Source organism: Delphinapterus leucas, chromosome 7 (assembly GCF_059928025.1).
Source record: "Delphinapterus leucas isolate spDelLeu-1000000601 "Yukka" chromosome 7, BTC_Dleu_Yukka2, whole genome shotgun sequence".
NCBI classification, from domain to species: Eukaryota; Metazoa; Chordata; class Mammalia; order Artiodactyla; family Monodontidae; genus Delphinapterus; species Delphinapterus leucas.
Window position 1 is genome coordinate 94757261 of NC_143135.1, and position 21043 is coordinate 94778303.

Sequence of the window (21043 nt, forward strand, 5' to 3'; positions counted from 1 at the left end):
CAGAAATCTCTTGCATTCCTATACACTAATGATGAAAAATCTGAAAGTGAAATCAAGAAAACACTCCCATTTACCATTGCAACAAAAAGAATAAAATACCTAGGAATAAACCTACCTAAGGAGACAAAAGACCTGTATGCAGAAAATTATAAGACACTGATGAAAGAAATTAAAGATGATACAGATAGATGGAGAGATATACCATGTTCTTGGATTGGAAGAATCAACATTGTGAAAATGACTCTACTACCCAAAGCAATCTACAGATTCAATGCAATCCCTATCAAACTACCACTGGCATTTTTCACAGAACTAGAACAAAAAAATTTCACAATTTGTATGGAAACACAAAAGACCCCGAATAGCCAAAGCAATCTTGAGAAAGAAAAACAGAGCTGGAGGAATCAGGCTCCCTGACTTCAGACAAAGCTACAGTAATCAAGACAGTATGGTACTGGCACAAAAACAGAAAGATCAATGGAACAGGATAGAAAGCCCAGAGATGAGATAAACCCACACACATATGGTCACCTTATCTTTGATAAAGGAGGCAGGAATGTACAGTGGAGAAAGGACAGCCTCTTCAATAAGTGGTGCTGGGAAAACTGGACAGGTACATGTAAAAGTATGAGATTAGATCACTCCCTAACACTATACACAAAAATAAGCTCAAAATGGATTAAAGACCTAAATGTAAGGCCAGAAACTGTCAAACTCTTAGAGGAAAACATAGGCAGAACACTCTATGACATAAATCACAGCAAGATCCTTTTTGACCCACCTCTTAGAGAAATGGAAATAAAAACAAAAATAAACAAATGGGACCTAATGAGACTTCAAAGCTTTTGCACAGCAAAGGAAACCATAAACAAGACCAAGAGACAACCCTCAGAATGGGAGAAAATATTTGCAAATGAAGCAACTGACAAAGGATTAATCTCCAAAATTTACAAGCAGCTCATGCAGCTCAATAACAAAAAAACAAACAACCCAATCCAAAAATGGGCAGAAGACCTAAATAGACATTTCTCCAAAGAAGATATACAGATGGCCAACAAACACATGAAAGGATGCTCAACATCATTCATCATTAGAGAAATGCAAATCAAAACTACAATGAGATATCATCTCACACCAGTCAGAATGGCCATCATCAAAAAATCTAGAAACAATAAATAAACAATAAAGGGTGTGGAGAAAAGGGGACACTCTTGCACTGCTGGTGGGAATGTGAATTGGTACAGCCACTATGGAGAACAGTATGGAGGTTCCTTAAAAAACTACAAATAGAACTACCATATGACCCAGCAATCCCACTACTGGGCATATACCCTGAGAAAACCATAATTCAAAAAGAGTCATGTACCAAAATGTTCATTGCAGCTCTATTTACAATAGCCCGGAGATGGAAACAACCTAAGTGCCCATCATCGGATGAATGGATAAAGAAGATGTGGCACATATATACAATGGAATATTACTCAGCCATAAAAAGAAACGAAATTGAGCTATTTGTAATGAGGTGGATAGATCTAGAGTCTGTCATACAGAGTGAAGTAAGTCAGAAAGAAAAAGACAAATACAGTATGCTAACACATATATATGGAATTTAAGAAGAAAAAAAAATGTCATGAAGAACTTAGAGGTAGGACAGAAATAAAGACACAGACCTACTGGAGAACGGACTTGAGGATATGGGGAGGGGGAAGGGTGAGCTGTGACAGGGCGAGAGAGAGGCATGGACATATATATATACACGCTAACAAACGTAAGGTAGATAGCTAGTGGGAAGCAGCCGCATGGCACAGGGATATGGGCTCGGTGCTTTGTGACCGCCTGGAGGGGTGGGGTAGGGAGGGTGGGAGGGAGGGAGACGCAAGAGGGAGGAGATATGGGAACATATGTATATGTATAACTGATTCACTTTGTTATAAAGCAGAAACTAACACACCATTGTAAAGCAATTATACTCCAATAAAGATGTAAAAAAAAAAAAACTGTTGAAGCTAAGATAGCAAAATGTCAAGAAGTACAAAATCTAGGTGTTGGATATTTATTATTTTTCTACTTTTCTGTATATCTGAATTTTTTCTCAGTAAACAGGTTTTTTTAACTTATATAAACACAGTTTTAAAATAGTCTCAAAAACTGATAGAACTACAAGGAGATATTGATAAATCCACCATCACAGAGCAAACTTTTAGCACACTTCTCTCAATGATTGTTAGGTCAAACAGGTAAAATATTAGTATAGACAATTGAACAACATACTTAGTATGCTTGATTAATAGACACGTGTAGAAACTTGCACGCAATACTTAGAAAATAAGCCTCCTTCTCAAGCACATTTATAAAAAAAATTAACTACATACTAGTCCATAAAGTAAGTCTCAACGCATTTCAAAAGCAGTATGGATACACCCAGTTTTGTGCTCCCATTAATTTCTGATCAGCCTTGCCTGCATTCCCCATCCACTCACCTCCAGGATATAGTCGCTGACCTGGCTTCCTGCCCTGGGTGGCCCCAGTACTGGCCCCTTTCATTCCCCTGGTTTCAAAGCCCTGGTAACTGCCACCACCTCTTCTCCTAACACGACATTGGTCTCCATCACCCCTGGGGCCAGGGCTGGGCTTTGGCTTGGGTGGTCTTCATTGTACCCACCAGCACCCAGAGCCAGCAGACTGTACCCACAAGGCTCTGCTTCCCCAGGGCTCCCTGAAAAGACTAACAAAACATGGAAATTATTGTCTTTGGGATAAATATTGAATAAGGGGAAACAGGAGACAGGAAGAGGCCAGCAGATAAATTATTCTACCTTCTTCCCCAAAATGAAATTATTCAGAGAAGCCCTAGTTCCCCAGAGACAGTCCCGGTGATCCAGCAACCAGCGGCGTGTTGCTGAGTCAGCTGTGGTCAGCTCCGTATCACATCACCTTTCTCTCTTTCCCTGCCTCTCAGCCCTTTCCCCCTAACTTCCCGCCTGCTTCCCTGGGATTGAACCCCATAATAAAGTGTTAAGATTAAGTTTAACTTAGACAATTTAAGTTTTCTAAGAAAACTGGTCTAAGACTATCAAACTGATTAAGCTCTCTGATTGCAATGCTATTAAGTTATGAGACAACAGCAAACAATAATTTTTTAAATGTAAAATGCATATGTGATGTTAACAGCACTTCTAAATAATTCATAGGTCAAAGCAGAAATTATAAGGAAAAATTTACTTAAAATAGAATGATAATGAAAAATATATATGTACACAGACACATGCACGTACCCATAGAATGTTTTAGGGTGACATTCAGCAGCTAATCTGAAAGTACTCGTGCTCTTTACGACCTGGATTTGTGCGGAGATGGGCCGACTTTTGCACTCGACACTCAGAGTACAGGTGGTTCCACAGAAAGGGGGCGGAGGGATCAAAAGAGAACCAGGAAGTTGTCACGTGACTAACACGGAGACCCTCACAGCTGACCCTCACCATCTCTGAAAGGGAGGGTGTGGTGAGGGGGTTGGTGGGAGAAAAGACCCGCCTCCTTCCCACAAGGAAGGAAGGGAACTGAATCCCAGAAAGATAAGCCTGACGCAGGAGTACTGGTCTGGTGCTCCCAGATCCAGTCCAGAGCTATCTCCACGAGAAGGTCCCCTCCTAAAAGCAAGCCATTACACGGACCACGATGGAGCGCCGAGTGCGAACGTGGGCCAGGAACTGGGAGAGGCACGTGGAGGCGGGTGAGGACTCAGCCCAGCCCGTTAGCGTGGCAGGGGAGCTCAGGGGAGAATTTAAGGATGGAGTGGGAAGCACTCTAATACAGGTGTGTGCAAATGCCAGGGACAGTGACGTCTGAAATAGAGCTGGAGACCAAATAGGCTGTACCCATTCCAGGAGGTGAGAGTAGCTAGAGGGAACAGCAATTACAAAGGAAGAGACAGGAAGAAGCCCTGCGTTCAGAGAACAGTGTGAGAGAGAAGGACAGAATGGGAAGTTGAAAGGAGAGACGTGTGATGACGTTATAGTGAGGAGAAAAGAATCTGGGCTTTAGAGGCAAGCACACCCTGACTCAAAACTGTGTGTGTGTGTTTATTACGAATGTATCACATAGTTATAAAAATTCCAACAACTGAAGAGTAAAAGTAAAGAGTTAAACACAGACATAGAGAACAGATTTCTGGTTGCCAAGGTGGGACGGGGGTGGGTGGTGGAGGAGGGATGGAGTAGGAGGTTTGGGATTAGCAGACACAAACTATTATAAATAGAATGGATAAACAACAAGGTCCTACTGTATAGCACAGGGAACTATATTCAATACCCTGTGATAGGGACTTCCCTGGTGGTCCAGTGGGTAAGACTGTGCTCCCGATGCAGGGGGCCCGGGTTTGATCCCTGGTGGGGGAACTAGATCCCACATGCATGTCACAACTAAGAGTCCACATGCTGCAACTAAGAAGTCTGCATACTTCAACTAAAGATCCCACATGCCGCAGCTAAGACCTGGTGCAGCCAAAAGAAGTAAATAAATTTTTTTTTTTATCCTGTGATAAACCATAATGGCAAAGAATATAAAAAAGGGTGCATGTTTATGTATAACTGAATCACTTTGCTGTACAGCAGAAATTAACATAACATTGTAAATCAACTATACTTCATTTAAAAAATAAATAAAATTTTTTAAAAAATAAATAACGGGGCTTCCCTGGTGGCACAGTGGTTAAGAATCCGCCTGCCAATGCAGGGGACACGGGACGGGTTCGAGCCCTGGTCTGTGAAGATCCCACATGCCGCGGAGCAACTAAGCCCGTGCGCCATGACTACTGAGCCTGTGCTCTAGAGCCCGCGAGCCAGAACTACTGAGCCCACGCACCACAACTACTGAAGCCCGCGCGCCTAGAGCCCGTGCTCCACAACAAGAGATGCCACCGCAATGAGAAGCTCACACACTGCAACGAAGAGTAGCCCCTGCTCGCCGCAACTAGAGAAAGTCTGCGCGCAGCAACAAGACCCAACGCAGTCATAAATAAATGAATTCATTAAAATAAATAAATAAATAACGAGTTAAAGTTTCATCTTCAATTTCCAGCCCAATCCCCAATCCCCCTTATCAGAGGCAACCACTAATCTCAGTTGGATGTGTATCTTTCCAGACTCTTTTCTATACAAATCCTTAATATCTCTGTGTCTCCATTTTCTCATCTGTAAAATGGGACTAATAATAATGGCTCTTCCCTCATAGGGTTGCTGTGAGGGTTAAATTGTTACCAAACCTGGGTCCCTGGAAATTGATAAGAGGCCATATGAGGAATTCAGGAAGGCTTTATTGGGGCTCGTGCTGCAGCACTAGGGAGCAAAAACAAGTAACAGGTGACCCTGCTCGCTGCCCGGGGGTGGGGGATGGCAAGCTGGTTCCTTAAATGGGGTGAGGGTGGGGGGAGACTTGCGGGTTGGGCCAGAGGGGGGGCTTAGGTGGTCTGCCCACACTGTGTAGTACCCTGCTTTTGCTCCCGGCACCTTGGAAGTGGCAGCTCGTTTGTGGCCTTTTTGTATCTTATCGTTCATACTTCGCCCCAACTGCACATGCACGCAGTTATTTTTAGTCCCGTATAGTTTCTTTGTATTCTGTTGCTCGAGGACCCCATTGTCCAGGTGCAAGCACCCCAGCAAAGGGTCCTAGGTCCGAGGACCCAGCCTGTCTCAAAATGACTTAGTAAACACATGCAAAGTACTCAGAGACAGGCCAGGTCCAGCAAGCACTCAGTATATGGTAGTGATTATCATTATTATTATTACTACTTACGAACATCCATAAATGGTTGACTACTTGTTTGTTTTTCACATTTTACTGGATTTAAATTCTGCTACCTAATAGTTACCTGTCTGTGGGAAATTTTTTTAGCTTCTCAATGCTTTGGTTTTATCATCGGTAAAAGGGGGTTTTATACCTGCCTTCCAGGAGTGTAACAAGATGTGAATATGTTGTAGGAAGGTGACTAGCAACTCAGGAACCAGATCAGTACTTGCCTTAGTCATGATTACACACAGCTGGGGTCTCCCTCGCATCCTCGCACAGGCCTCCACGCTCACTGCTTAAGGCCCTTTTACACCCAGAAGAAGAGATCAAGGACAGGACAAACCCTGGCTTTTCTCACCCTCCTGCAGACAGTGCCCAGGGAAAGGATGGGGTTTGGGCTAGAAATCACCTGGGAAATGAGTCTCAGTGCAAATTCTGATTCAGTAGCTCGGAGGCGGAGCCTGAAATTCTGCATTTCTAACAAGCTCCCTGGGGGTGCTTATGCTGCTTGTCTGCAGACCCCATTTCAGTATCCAGGGCCCACAACTCCTATCCTTCCTGTGGTCCAACTGAAAGGCATCTACAGATGCGTTGCCTGGCGAAGTCAGGGGCCCAGACAGCTGACCTCACAGTCCATTCTGAACCCCATGGGGCTGCCCTCCCTCTGGGTACTCCCTGGCCCCTGAGGATCCCATTCCTTCAAGGAAAGAAGGGAAAGTCTAGATTTTCCCCAGAGAATAGACACAGCCTCTGCTCCCATGGAGTTCACATCCTAGTTAGAGAAGATATACAATAAACAAGTAAACAAATATATGTCTGCGCTTTGAAAAAAAATAAAGCAGGATAAGGAGACAGTGTCTGAGCTGTGGAAGATGTTATTGTAGGTAAGATAGCCAGGGGAGTCTTCTCTGAGGAGATGGCATTTCAGCAGAGGCCTGACTGAAATAGGACTGAAATAGGAGAATGATGGGGAGCTCCCTGATGGTCTCACTACTGGGGCCCCAGGTTCAATCCCTGGTCAATCCCTGGTCAGAGAACTAGGATTCTGCAGGCCAGCGCATGGCCAGTAAAAAAGAAATAGGACAATGAAACCTGTGGATATCTGGGAGAAGAGCATTCTAGCACAGGAACAGCATGTGCAAAGGTCCTGAGACAGGAGGAGGCCAATGTTTGAGGAACAGCAAGAACAATGATGCTAGCACGGGATGAGTCAGCAGGAGAGTGTTAGGAAAAGAAGATATCAAAGAGGCAACAGGGATCAGAACAGTAAGGCCTTCTAGGCCATTGTGAGGAATGAGTAAGACAAATTGGGAGGTTCTGAGGAAAAGAGTGACATCATCTAATTTTTTTGTAATTTTTTAAGATGTCATTTACAGAAAGTAAACTTCACCGTTTTTAGTGTAGAGTTCTGCCAATTTTGACAAATGTGTGCAAGCACGCAACCATAGCTCTATCACCCCCCAAAAGTCTCCCTTGCCCTCTGTGACCTTCCCCACACCCACCTATAGCCACGGGCAGCCACTGATCTGTTTTATGTCCCTACGGATTTGCTTCTTCCAGGCTGTCATTTAAATGGAACTATAGAGTAGGCGCCCTCTTAAGTCTGAATTCTTTCACTTAGCGTAATGCACTTGAGATTCATCCATCCAAAAGTATATGGAACTTTTGATTACTGAAGAGTATTCCACTGTATGGATGTGACAGTTTGTTCATCCGTTCACCAGGTGAAGGACATTTAGACCGTTTCTTGTTTATGGCAATGACAAAATCAAATCTCTATAAACATCTTTGTACAGGTTTTTGTGTGATCATAAGCTTCTATGCATTTCTTCTGACAGAGATGGAGTGGGAGGAAATGGATTTACTCTCCGATCTGAAACAACTAAAAATCTGGGGGAAAAAATATACAGAGCCTCTTCCGCAGCGGCATTTAACCCTTTTATTTCTTCCATCTTGAGTAGAAAACCATCCATCCTCCTTCCTACCTGGGCCAATGCCTTTTCTGTCCTTCAAAGCCAAGTCACCTGAAATTATAACCTCATGTGCCAGTGCCTCCCACTGACTCTTCCACACCCTGGAATCCGGCTCCTTCTGCCTCTGCCACCTGGCCCTCCCCTTCCACTGTGCTGGGCTCACTGGGGTCACCGATGACCTTCATAAGGACTGATCCTTAACTTAGCGATGGCCACTCTGTTCTTAACATTCCTTGCTACCTTGACCTCAAAGACATCACTTGGCCTTGCCCTCATCGCACCCTTATGGCCTCGCCTTCCTTCAACCAGCCACTGAGTGTCAGAGCCCAAGATTGCCTAGATGAGCCCACCTTCCCCGTGGTCCGAACGGACCATTTACTCCTAAGTCCTAGACTCTGATTTACAACTGTCTACTATTCTGGTATCCTGGGGGCACACTCACCACTTCCATAAATGCACATTACGCCCAACACGCTGTTCCCCTCCACTCCCTTTCAGGGCAAACTTACCTCTAAGTACCCGCTCAATGCAAGAGGAGCTTAGAAGCCATCCTTGGCACCATCTTCTCCTAGCCCCCTAAAATCAAGCTCTGTATATTCTACTCCCCTGATTATCGCAACCCTTGCACTGCTCTCCATCCCTTTTCTGCCACCATCTCTTGCCTGGGCAACCGAGTCCGCAGCACAACGCTCACTGTCTCCTGTCTTGCCCTCTCGAACTCTGTCCTGTCTCTCCCCCGCTAAAATCTTCCAGTGGCTCCCCATGGCCTACAAAATACAATGTGAACCTTCTGGCATGGCCTGGAAGCCCCGCAGGATCGGGGCTGCTGCCCTGCTGCCCTGCTCCCCCCATCTCCAGTCCCCACCACACCATCGGGGCTGCAGCCGCAGCTGAACCTCTTGCAGCCACCTGAACACCTGTCATCTCACAGGCTGCTCTGTGTTCCCCAAAACACATTTTGCTTTCTCCTGGGCACCCAGCAACTACATTTCCCAGCCTCCCTGTGGAGGAGCATGTGGGCAGAATGACATGGTCCTCTTCCAGGCCTGGCCCATAAACCTTCCAACACACCATCTTCATTCTCACCTTTCTCATCCACCACCTGCATGGAAAAGGCTCCAAGGACCTAGAGGAGGGCAGAGCCACAAAGTAAGATGCAACGCCTCCAAGTGACATGTGGAAAGCAGCCTGGACAGGAGACCCACAAGTGAGAAGCAAACTTGCATCGTGTTAAAAGTTTTCTATTTCAATCACAGGAGACTATAAGCTCCCTGAGAGTATGGTCAATATTTAGCCCATTTTAGTAATACCAGCATCTAGCAGAGCATCTAGTTCAGAATAGTCCATCTGGTCTCTGTGCCTGCTACCAGCTCAAATAAGAACACATAATTTATGTGTATTTTTGTCCTAGTTGAGTCAGTATGGCCTTAACCGGTGACCGTATGTCCAGGTTTGCCCAGGACAGTCCCAGTTCCTAATTTGGCTTTGACACAATTGTTTATCTATCCATTATGATGACAGTTCAATGGGGAGAGGAAGTAGGGATGAAACAGCAATAATGGGAACCTACCCAGGCCTTGGGACTGATCCTTACATGGAGAACAGCACGTTCAATGAACAGCATTCCAAGAGTGTTATAAACTCAGACATGGACCAGGAAACTTCAATATCCAACAGGTCTATAGCTGATGAGGAGGTGGCAGGAGGTCCCAGGCCACAAGCTGTACCTGAAGACAGGTGAGTAGTGGCGTGGGGATCCAGGCGATGAGTCCATTCAGGGTGAGAGCACAGAGCAGGTACTTTAGCTGAGGGCTCAGAAAAGAGTGCTGTCAGGGACATCAGCTGAAACTGAGGACCTCACAGACTTCTGCGTTGCTGGGGCCCTTGATTTAGGAAGAAGAGTCTTTTAACAAGATCTTTGAGGACTTAGTCTTTGAAACCCTTTGAGATGCAGTCTTAGGTGGATCCATTGAAGAGAAGGATATGGTATGGTGAGAAAGTGTGGTATGATAAAATCCATGAATACAAGCACACACTCACAAACACACACACACACACACGCATACATAGTCCCAATTCTTTCCCAGCCTGGCATTGTGCCCAGCAGCTGGAAAGAAGGCATGAGCGCTTGGTTAATCTATGTTCAAGTGATTTAAGATGGACAATATGAAATGTGCATGGGTAGAGTCATTCCTGGGATATAAGCCTAAACTTCCTCCCTCCCTCACCCCCCCAGATAGCTTGTCCCTTAAAACAGCAACCCGGAGGGACCAGACAAGCAGGGCTCAGTGTGCCCACATACGCCAGTCAGTAAATTGTTTTGTGCTTTTCCCCTTTAAGGTTTACGTTGTACATTTGAAACAGGTTTCACCTGGATATAAATGTTAATCTGGGGTGGAAGGGCCTGGGGAAGGGGGCGTGATGCTATTTAGTGGTACCAGAATCATTGCCAAGGTCATCGGTACAGGGAGGGCCCTGGCAACGATTCTAGTATTAGAGGGCCATCTTTGCAGCTTCTCCAGAGAAGAAGTACTACTAGCACTAATACGACCTGAATGCCTGTGAGTATGCCAGGCATCCTTAGACTTTTTACATATGTTATCTCACCAAGGCAGGGAACGTTTCAGACACAAGGAGACTGAGGCTTGGCTGGCAAGTAATAAAACTGGGCCCCAAATTCCAGTCAGCCAGAAGTAGAAACCCCAAACCGTTTCTATTAAACATAATTTTTATTTCATCCAAGGCAAAGCTAGATAAAACTCTACAATGCAAAACATGTTGTCAAGCCAAGACAGTCTGATCACATTCATTCTGTGCTTGAACACAAGTCAGTGCTGGGTGTGTGCACATCTGCGCCTCCCAGGAGGCACCTGCAGATCTGAGGCCCCCCAAGGCCCGTTTGTGCTGCATTGTTTCCATCTATAGTTCCATAGGAAATTGACTATGAGTATATTGTCATTCAAGGCAGAGGAATAAACCATGCATAAGATAGTCAAAAGCACTGTGTATCGGGTGGGAGGGTAAGGACTCCCACCTGGGACAAAGTAAAGTGAAGCAAGCTGTAGGATTTTCCCCAGAGAAGTGCCCCCTCCTGGCACTCCCTCCCCCCAGCACTCTAATGGCATCTGTCTGTGACAATGAGATGGAGTCACGGCGTTACGGAGCCCAGGAGCACGGCTGATCTCCCCCTCTGTCTCCTATCCTTTCTCAGCCTCCAGGTGCCCCAACGGATATAGCTCTGGCCAGGGAAGATGGCTCCTGAAACGTGCAGAACCTCCCCCATCTCAGGCACACTCAGCCTTTACACACACCTTCATACACCCCGACGTCCATGCATGGCCCACCCACCCCACAGTCATGCATTTCCACACACGCACGCCACCCAGGCACACCCTCAGCTGCCCCCATCTCAGGAGCTCGCTCTCACTCCCTCCCTGAGCTCTACCGGCCTCTCTTCCAGACCTCTCCAGCACCCCAGGTTCCTTCTGGCTGCCTTCTGCTCACTTCCTGCACCGGGAGAATCCCAAGGCCTGGAATGCTCAGGTCCTATGCGGGGTCAAGGACGGGGAGCTGGGAAACGCTTCATCTACGGTCTCCTGACCTTACTGTCAGCATAGATGCGTGTGTCCAGGGCTCCCAAGTTCAACTTTGTGAATGGCTCTCTCTAGCCCACAGGCCCTGAAAACACCCTCACCAGCCCCTGGAGACCTGCACTTGCTGAGGGTCTGCCTGGTAAGATGGCTTTGCCCATACATCTTCTACGGCAAATTCATGCCAGGGTTTCTCCGTGGCTATAATCCCGGCCTTGGCGCAGGACAGTGTTTGTGGTGGGGACTAAGTTTAGCATTCTTAGCCCCCACCTTCACTAAATGTCAGTAGAGCCCTCAGGCACTGGGGCAGCCAAAAGTGTCCCCGCTACAGTCCCAATCACCTCTACTGAAAACCACCAAACAAAAGCCATGGACAGGAAACTTTAAGCATCAGAGCCAGGGTTCTAACATTACAAAGACTAAAACAATTCCAAGGGGGAGGGGTGGGAAGAGAGAGACAGAGAAGAGAGAGAGTGTGTGTACGTGTACGTGTGCGTGTGCGTGTGCGTGTGTGTGTGTGAACTATGGGGATGGGACACAGAGATGAGGACAGGACAGACTTGGAACAATCCCTCCAATTATGACATCTGGACTGCTAGATCCCTTTCCAAGCCAAAAAAGATTTTTAAACCAAAACTTGCCAAGCCTCACAACAGTCCTGTGAGGTAGGTATTATTACACCCATTTTATAGATAGGGAAAGTTGAGCCAAGAGAATGTGCATGAGCCGCCTATGATGCTCTTCCTCTCCCCCACTCTGTACGCCTTGGCTTCCTCTCAAGGGAGTAAGAGGAGCACAAGACACTCTGCCCTCCCAAATGCTAACGCTGGGAAAGGAGAAGCAAGCAGTTTTGCATGAAGGCAGCCTACGAAGTTTCCCGAATGACTGGTGGCTCTTGTCTGTCTGCTCCCAAAGCCAGGAAAATCTGAACCTGAGCCCAGGATGGGTGGAGGAGGCCGCAAGGGACAGAGGCAGATCTCAGTGGGACCCTGCAAGCCCCTCAGGCTGGGCAAGGGTCACAGGTCACAGCCATGGCTGCCCTGCAGGCACTCCTGTTCCCCCTCCCCAAACCTGCACCCTTGGGGACGCTCGCTGCTGCTTTTTGGCAGGGAGAGTCCTCAGGCAGTCCCCACACACTTTGGAAAAGGGGGCTACTCCCCTCTCATCCCTCCCAGGGGCCCAGAGGACAGAGTGTCAGGAATTCAACAAGAGAGTGAGGGGGTGGGAGCAGATGGCGGATTCCTCCATGATCACAGCCCCGGCCCCCCTCACTTCCCCAGCCCCACAGGGACAATACCACGACATGGCCTGTAAGGGGCCCACGGGAGCACTTGGCAGACGCCTCCAAGACTCAGTGGCTGGCCAGCGGGCTATTAACGACACAACTCCAGCTCCCTGGTCCCCTACCTGACCCTGGGTGAGGGCAGCGGGACCCTCACCAGGGCCCACCAGAGCTGGCTGTTCCCTAGGGGCTGAGGCGGGGAGGAACCACATGAGCCAGGACTCAGGAGCTAAGGCACAGTCTAGCCCCATACGCAAGGGGTGTGCAAACCAGTGCGTGGAAAAGCAAAGGAAAACCCTGGGCACTCTCTCCCTGCACCTCCCCAACCCTGGGGTGAGAGTGGGGCACAGCTGAGCAGGAAGCAGACAGAAAACCCAAGGGCCCTCCCATCCAAAGCAACAGGGTCCCCGAGGTGAAGGCCAGCCTTGACGCAGGGATGGAGATGAACACCCCTGGGCAGGGAGAAGCTGGAGGAACACAGGAGCAACTCCTCAAGCAAGATGGCGCCACCTGCTGCTTCAGGGGAAGAGGAGCAGGGCGGAGCTGGCTGCGAGCTCCCAGCAGTGGCCATGGTCCTGCCATGCCGAGGAGAAGGGGCAGCCAGCGTTGGCAGGGCTGGGGTGAGCGTTCCGTGGCCAAGAGGCCCACCTCTGCAGCCCTGCTCCCCCAAGGAGAAATACTAGGAAAGGTGTAGGTGGAGCCCCAGTGCTCTGGGAAGGCCTGAGGGACCCCTGCATGAGCCCTCAGGGCCCAGAGATCAGAGGAGCAGACTAGGTGGGCTAGGAGCCCCCAAGACCAGGGTGGCAGCCCTAGATGGGAGGGTTCAGAGACTGAGCAGCTTGGGGTCGGGGGGGGGGCAGAACCAAGACAGGCAGGCAGGCACCCAGGGGTGGGGGGAAAGGGGAGTTCCTCACTAGAAGGATGTGGGGCAGCAGGAATCCATCAAAGCCTCTCACTGTAGGACCCCTCCAGCAGCCTCCCACCCTCGGATGCTGTACAGAGTCCTCTGGCCACTCCCACCGTAGAAGGGTTAGTCCTCCATACTCAGGGTCCAGCTACCGGGACAGCCCTCACCAACCCCCCAAGTCTCTCACAAAGAGACATCTGGAGGAAAACCAAGGCATTCCCTGTCCAGGGTGGGGACACTGAAGGAGACCATCTACCCAGGTGTCGGGGGACCGGCCCTCCACACCGCTCCAGCCCCTCCTTTCCTTTCCTGAACCTTCCACAGGGTCCCTCCCTTGGCCAGCCCTTGTCCCTGGGGAGCCCTGGTGGGGAAGGGGGTGGGGCAGGCTGGACAGGACCCCAGTTTCTCCCCGCCCGGAAAGACTACAGTTTGAGCCAAGCAGCAGGTGTCTCAGGCACGTGGGTTCACGGACACGGCTCAGGCATCAGTTTCATCATTAGAAAGCGAGGCTCCCGGCGGCTGCTTGGCCCCAAGCAGGGCTCACACTTTTTTTGGTGCTTTCTCTTCCGCCTTGGAGCCAGGTAACCCATTCTCTGTATTATCGTTCCCTGATGAACTCACGAGGCACTCCTTCCTGAGAGGAGAGAGGAGAGAGGGGCGTGCTGGTGAGAGGAGGAACCCAAGTGATGGGTAAATGGTAGAGGAGGAGCCATGGTGCCCTGGGCCAGCGCTGGACCCTCTCCCTGGCCTTCTGTAGAGCTATGGTAGCCAGAGGCCAGGTTGCCTGACCTCTCTTCCTCCATATCCTCATCTATAGAATGGGTATAATGATGGCCCCTTCTTCATGGGGTTGCTGGGAGGAGTCAGTGAGCCCTTGGAACAGTGCCTGACCCACAGGAAGGTCTCAGTAAGGCTAGCATCACCCAGTTATCTCAACGTGGCAGAAGGCAAGGGTACCAGGCGCTGTTCCTAGGGATCAGTGCTGAGGGGCAATTGTCCGACTGTGCCAACCCAGGGGAAGGGTACAGGCCAGCGGGCTGTATGCCAAGGGCAAAGCGCTCCTCACCCAGGACCCCGCAGGCCCTTCCTCCTGAAGCTCACTGTGACCAGAGGTAGAAGAACGAGATGGAAGGGGCACAGCAGATGTGAACAGGGGATGGTGGGACAGGGCAGTAGGAAGGAGAGATGGTTAGGTGGAAGACACCCCCCAGGAGCATCAACACCCTGGCCACCCTGTGCTGGACATGCTCCAGTTTGAGTATAATGCCCGCCAACAGCAGTGCCCAGGCTGCACAGGGCTCTCCAGGGAAGACCTGACTGCTACATCACTCCCACCTTTCAGCTCATGAAACCCTCCAAGTCTTTTTCACTGCTGTTGTCGCTAAACTAGCTCTTAGCCTCAGCCTGGGCTTCTATACCTGGGTTTGAGGCCTTCAGGAAGGACTTAACATTTTGTCCTCATCAATTTCATCTTGCAAGATTTAGTCCATAGCTCCAGCCTCTTAAGATCCTCCTAGATCCAGAAAATGGAACCCTCCTACACTGCTGGTGGGAATGTAAATTGGTGCAGTCACTATGGAAAACAGTACGTAGGTTTAGTTTTTTAAAACTAAAAATAGAGTTGCCATATCATCCAGCAATCCCACTCCTGGGCATATATCTGGAGAAAACTCTAATTCGAAAAGATACACGCACCCCAGTGTTCATAGCAGCACTATTTACAATAGACAAGACATGGAAACAACCAAATGTCCATCCACAGACGAATGGATAAAGAAGATGTGGCACATGTATACAATGGAATATTACTCAGCCATAAAAAAGAATGAAACAACGCCATTTGCAGCAACATGGATGGACCTAGAGATTATCATACTAAGTGAAGTAAGTCAGACAGAGAAAGACAAATACCATATGATGTCACTTATATGTGGAATCTAAAATATGACACAAATGAACTTATCTACGAAACAGAAACAGACTCACAGGCATAGAAAAAAAAAAAACTTACGGTTCCCAAAGCGGGAGAGAGAAATTAGGAGTTTGAGATTAGCAGATACAAACTACGATATATAAAATAGATAAACCACAAGGTCCTACTGTATAGCACAGGGAACTATATTCAATATCTTGTAATAAACCATAATAGAAAAGAATCTGAAAAGGAATATATATGTATGTATGTATAACCGAATCACTTTGCTATACACCAGAAACTAACACAACATTGTAAATCAACTATACTTCAATCAAAAAAAAAAAAAAAAAGATCCTCCTAGATCTCAATTTTGTTCTCCATCCAATATAGTTGCTAGGTTTCTTATATCACTCCTAGTGTAGTTCAAGTCTTAATAATAACAGTGAACAAACAGAGCCCTGTGACATACCACTAAAGACCTCTATTCAGATGGGTCTATCTATCATCTACCTATCTATCTATCTATCTCAATACCTAAGGTATAGTCAACCTGGCCAATTCCTATCCACCTAACGATCCATATTTCTTTACTAAGACCCTACTGGCTACCAGGCACCGTATCAGGCTAGAAGGGTGTCCAACTGACATGGTGCCTGCTCTGCAAACACTTGCAGTCTTCCAGGGGACATGCTATTACACAAGTAATTGCAATACAATGTGGTAAATGATAGGATGGGGGGCATACCAGGGAGGGACTCAACCTAGGAAGGCTCCTTCTAGGGTCAGGGAAGCCTCTTTGGAAGTGTCCTTTAAGCTGAGACCAAGAAAGATCAGCAGGAAAAGAGGGAGGAGACACTCCATGCAGAGGGAACTGCACCCACATGTGAAAGCCCAGAACTGATCATGAGATGCTGCCCCACACCTCCCGTCTTCTCGGGAAGAAGCCCCATCTCTGCTGTTATGCAGGCTTTCCTCGCTGCTCGGAGAACCTCCTCGGGCTTCCCCGTGGCCTGTCTCCCACCTCCCCAGCCAGTCCCTGTGCCCACCAAGGCCAGACCCTTTCTTCCGGGTCCTCTGATGGAGCCAGGCCCTGCAAGCCCTCCCCAGCTCCCCTGCAGTCAGAGGAAAGCCAGTCTCAGCCTGGACTCCCAGGTCCTCAAGGGTCTGTCCCAACCCCTTCGCAGGTTTTTCCTCCCCTTGCTCCCTATCACACCCCCCCACTCTCTCAACCACAACAACAATAAATGCCTTGTTCTCCAGAACATGCTCCTTTCCCAGACTCTCTGTCTTTGCTCTCAGTGTTCCCCACCCGGAACACCCTTCTCTTCACCCTCCCCAGGGCTTAAATCATATCCATCTTGCAAAGCTGATCACAAATGTCTCTTTGGCCAGAAATCCTTCCCTAGTATCTCACCCTCTCCTGAACCCCTGCGGCATTCTCTCACACCTCTACACCGGCCCTAATCCCTCTGCCTCATGTTACAATGATTTGTGTACATGTCTTCTTTACAGAATCTCATTCCTTCCAGAATTTCCTGCAGCACCTGGCACAGTACCTTGCACACAGCACCTCAAAAAGAGCCACCGAATGAAAGAACGACTGACTGAACTCTAGATCCACCCCATGAATCAGTAGGGTATGGTGGCAATGGTTGAAGCTTCAAAGCAAACAAGTCAGGATTCAAATCCCAACTCTATCACTTATTAGCCTTAGTCAAGTCACTAAACCACTCTGAACCTCACTTTGCTCAACTTCAAAATAAAATTGTACATATTTTATTTAAAAAATGCCTGGCGGAGTACCTAACACATGGTAGGCATGCGGTGAATGACAGGAAGTATTACTATCTATAGCGTCCTGATCCAGCTGTGTGCTAGCAAGAAAATGTTAGCCTGCCTTGTTTTTGATGAACTTGTGGTGGCTCCCAAGGATCACTGTTTTCTTTTCTAAGTGCTTTTAAACCATATGTTGAATAACGTGTTCTCCAAATTTGCTCGCCATCAATAGTCAGACTGATTGCTAAAAACAGAGTTTGGTCCAGCTCCATGCTCCTGGCCCCTCTTCAGATCTCCAAAACCCTCCCAGCCTCTGGCCATGATACAGGCGGACAACCCAAGAGTTCATCATCTCAACCAGTGCCTCCCTGCTCCCCCTCCCCTCTGCCGTTCTCTAAAGTCCCTCCCTGCCATCAGTTGCCTTCCCTTCTTACCAGTGGAATTTCTGCCCTTTCAAGCCTAATTCTTCTCAACAGAGCTGAATGAAGCCAACACCAACAGAGCATCTCCCCCTTCTCTCTTCCTCTCCTTGTTACTCTCACCCTCTCTGCTCCAGTGGCAGGCCTGCCTCATCTCATCTTTCTTGCCAAGAACACAACTTTCAAATGCCTTTTGCCTGCTCTGGTTTTGCAACATTCAATTTTGGAGCCTGCCTGTTCCGGCAATTCTGGGCCTGGGTCGCACCCTTTGTACCTCCCCAACTTTCCTCCCCTTCCTCTTACAGATATCTGATTTATACCTGAATTTATCCTAGGGCTTCCTAGGCGGCCATATCAGCCTTTTCAGACTGTTTTTATCTCCCTCATTAGGATTTTCAGAATTTCACAATAAGAGACTCCCATCACCCTAGAAGGATCTTCCCATTTTAGAGCTTCTGTACATGGAATCTTATATTTTCCCTCATCTGAAAAGAAAAAAGGCATCTTAAAGCCTTTGGTAGGACTTTAGATTTAGGTGGTACAAATAGAGACAGGCTAACGGGATGGGCAGGAAGACAGGGGAATGAGGAAGAGCAAGTGGGTTGTATTTATGTTCTCAGTGAAGTCAGTGCGTTAACAAACACCTACTGGGAGGATGGGGAAAAGGAAGTGAGATTAGGGATGGGGCTGGAAGATGGGAGGAGGGTGGCAGGGATAGGGAAGAGAGTGAGAGAATTAGGAAGAGACGATGGGATGAGGAGACAGGCAGAAGGAGGAAGGGCAGATGGGGTAGATGACGGTGGATGAGAAGTTGCTGGGGACACCTATAATATGAGAGTGGGTGGTGGGCTGGTGGGAGGACAGGAGTCAACTCACTTCTTCTCCTGAGTCTTCTTGATAATGAAGGCGATGAACTTCTTAACCAGCAGGATGAAGACGAGGACCCCAATGACCCCGCCCACAACAGCCAGGATGATGAGTGTCACTGTGTTGTCCACTTCTTCCACTTCATGGCCAGAGCAGGGAGAGAAGGGGGGTGGAAAAGGGGAGCAGGAGTCACCATTGCAGCCCAGCAGCTCCAGAGCCTCCAACCTGGGCATCTGGGACACGCCCACCTCAGGCAGGAAGCAGGAGAAGCTAGAATATGGCATCCATCAGGCTAGGGCATAACAGGAAGACAGCCCTCTCCCCCGACACTCTGCACATACGCCCTCCCGCAGACACCCACACAAGTTCTGGAATAACTCAGACTCAGGGACCACAGCACCCAGGTTTGACTTGACCCTCAAACATGAGACTTTCACTTGCCTCTTCCTAGGTCTACCTCTGCCCATGCAGAAGAAATTGAGAATCTCCCTGTGACATCTCTTATGTGATCAGAAGGCACTGGAGCCAGGTAGTCTGGATTTCAACTACAGGATTTCCATGGTCACTTACTAGGGGGTAACCTAGAACTGGTCACTTAACTCTTCTAGCCTCAGATCCCTCAACTGAAAATTGAACCCCTGACTTCCCAAACCTTCTCCACCCACAGTCTCTCCCATCTCTGCTGAGAAAACTCCATCCCTCTAATTGCTCTGGCCCAAATCCTTGGAGTCATTCTTGACTCCTCTCTTTTTTACAAACCCCCATATCCAATCCACCTGAGAATCCTAATGGCCCTAACTTCAAAAATTCCAGAGCTTCCCTGGTGGCACAGTGGTTGAGAGTCCGCCTGCCAATGCAGGGGACACGGGTTCGTGCCCTGGTCCGGGAAGATCCCACGTGCTGCGGAGTGGCTGGGCCCTGTGAGCCATGGCCGCTGAGCCTGCGTGTCCGGAGCCTGTGCTCCACAACGGGAGAGGCCACAGCAGTGAGAGGCCCGCGTACCGCAAAAAAATAATTAAAGAAATAAAAATAAAAAATTCCAGAATCATGAGCATCTCCTCTGTAGAAATTCCACACCATCTAGGGAGCAGTGGACCCCCAGGCACACAAGAAACACAGCACGATCAGGATCCTTAAGCAGATTTCCTTCCTTTTTCTCTGCTTCTGCACCTCCCTAGCCTTCCAGGCTCCCCCCTCGTAGATGCCCACCCAGCCTAACTCCTCCAGCCCTTTCCCTAAACACCTCCAGTGTCTGGGATCAGGTGACACCCTCATCACGTGCTTCCTCGTTGTCTGTTTCACCTGTGTCAGAATGAAACCCCACCAACTGGGACTTAAGCTCCAGAGGGAGAGATCATTCTTATCAGTCGGTTACCTGTGCCTCTACATGCTCTGCCCCTGTTTCAATTATGTGTTTACCTGTCTTCTGTCCTACCCTGACCTGTCAATTCCTCGAGAAAGAACACTGTGTATCATTCCTAGCACTCTTTGGTTTGATGCCTGGCATCCAATCGGCTGTCGCTAACAGAATACACAGTAATAATTAGCACGTACGGAGAACTTTACAAAACACTCCCATGTAGTAGCTTCTGTAACTCTCACGACAGCCCTAAGCGAATGTGGATTTTACAGATGAGGAAAACAAGGTTCAGAAGGCCTAAGTGTATATCACAAGCTATTCAGGGGCAGAATAAGTATTCAAGCTAAGTTATTCGAGCTTCCAGATGTAACTCTGGGAGCTCTTGAAAGCATAAAGCGAAAGAAAACACCAACGTGGTCCATTTCACCATTACACTGAATTGGGTACCCGCCCCCACCCCCGTCCTTCCAACTTTACTGCCCTCGTCCCAGCCCTTACTGCGTACGTTTATCAACAACTTGGAGGAAGATGGTGGCCTGGTGCTGAAGGTAATTCTCCTTGGGGTTCTTCACGTGGCAGGTGTATTTGCCCGTGTCGCTGAACTCCAGGTTCCTCAGCAGAATGGAAATATTGTTCATTTTCTCCTTCACAGAGCCCTCCAGAGTGATGCGGTCATCATCTTTCAACTTCACCTTGGGGTCTGACTTCTCATTCTTCACGATCCCATCTATGAGCTGTGGGGGCGAAGAGGGGAGCCAGGAGGTGGCCAAGAAAGAATCAAGGTCCTTTCGAGAGTCATGACATCACTCCAGCCCACTCCTTGGGTATCTCCCTGCTCAGGTCCAGGAAGAGCCCTCCCCCGGTTGTTTCCTTCCAGTATCGATAGCTCTGCCTGTCTAACCTGGATTTTACTGGCTTCAGGCTAAACCCACTTTCTGTTATTAAGGTCTCCCTAGAATGTAGCATGCTTTTACTGTTCTCTTCATAAAAGCCTTTTAAGAAACGAATCCTGCAAATACCACACTCGTTTCCCTCTATCACTCCCCCTGGCCTCTGCTGACGCCACATCCCATCTGTCTGAATTCTGACCCTCCATCAGGACGTGGATCAACCCCACAGCACTGTGCATCGGTACCCTCTGAATTCAGCGTCTAATTACATCCAGAG

At 48.4% G+C, this 21043-nt stretch overlaps 1 protein-coding gene across 4 annotated transcripts in view; it reads right to left on the bottom strand.

Annotated features, from left to right (window-relative positions):
• SCN4B (sodium voltage-gated channel beta subunit 4) overlaps positions 1-21043 on the bottom strand; it is a 48064-nt gene that overhangs the window by 14523 nt on the left and 12498 nt on the right. For 3 of the 4 annotated variants that reach the window (XM_022559109.3, XM_022559110.3, XM_089915616.1), the window contains 3 exons: positions 20382-20610; positions 18526-18655; positions 10468-14170 (listed from right to left, as the gene is read on the bottom strand). In XM_022559109.3, the coding sequence (XP_022414817.1) occupies positions 14077-14170; positions 18526-18655; positions 20382-20610 (453 nt within the window). In that variant the 3' untranslated portion in view covers positions 10468-14076. Of the gene's footprint in view, positions 1-10467; positions 14171-18525; positions 18656-20381; positions 20611-21043 lie in introns of those variants that run through there. The other variant, XM_089915617.1, reaches the window with a different exon arrangement.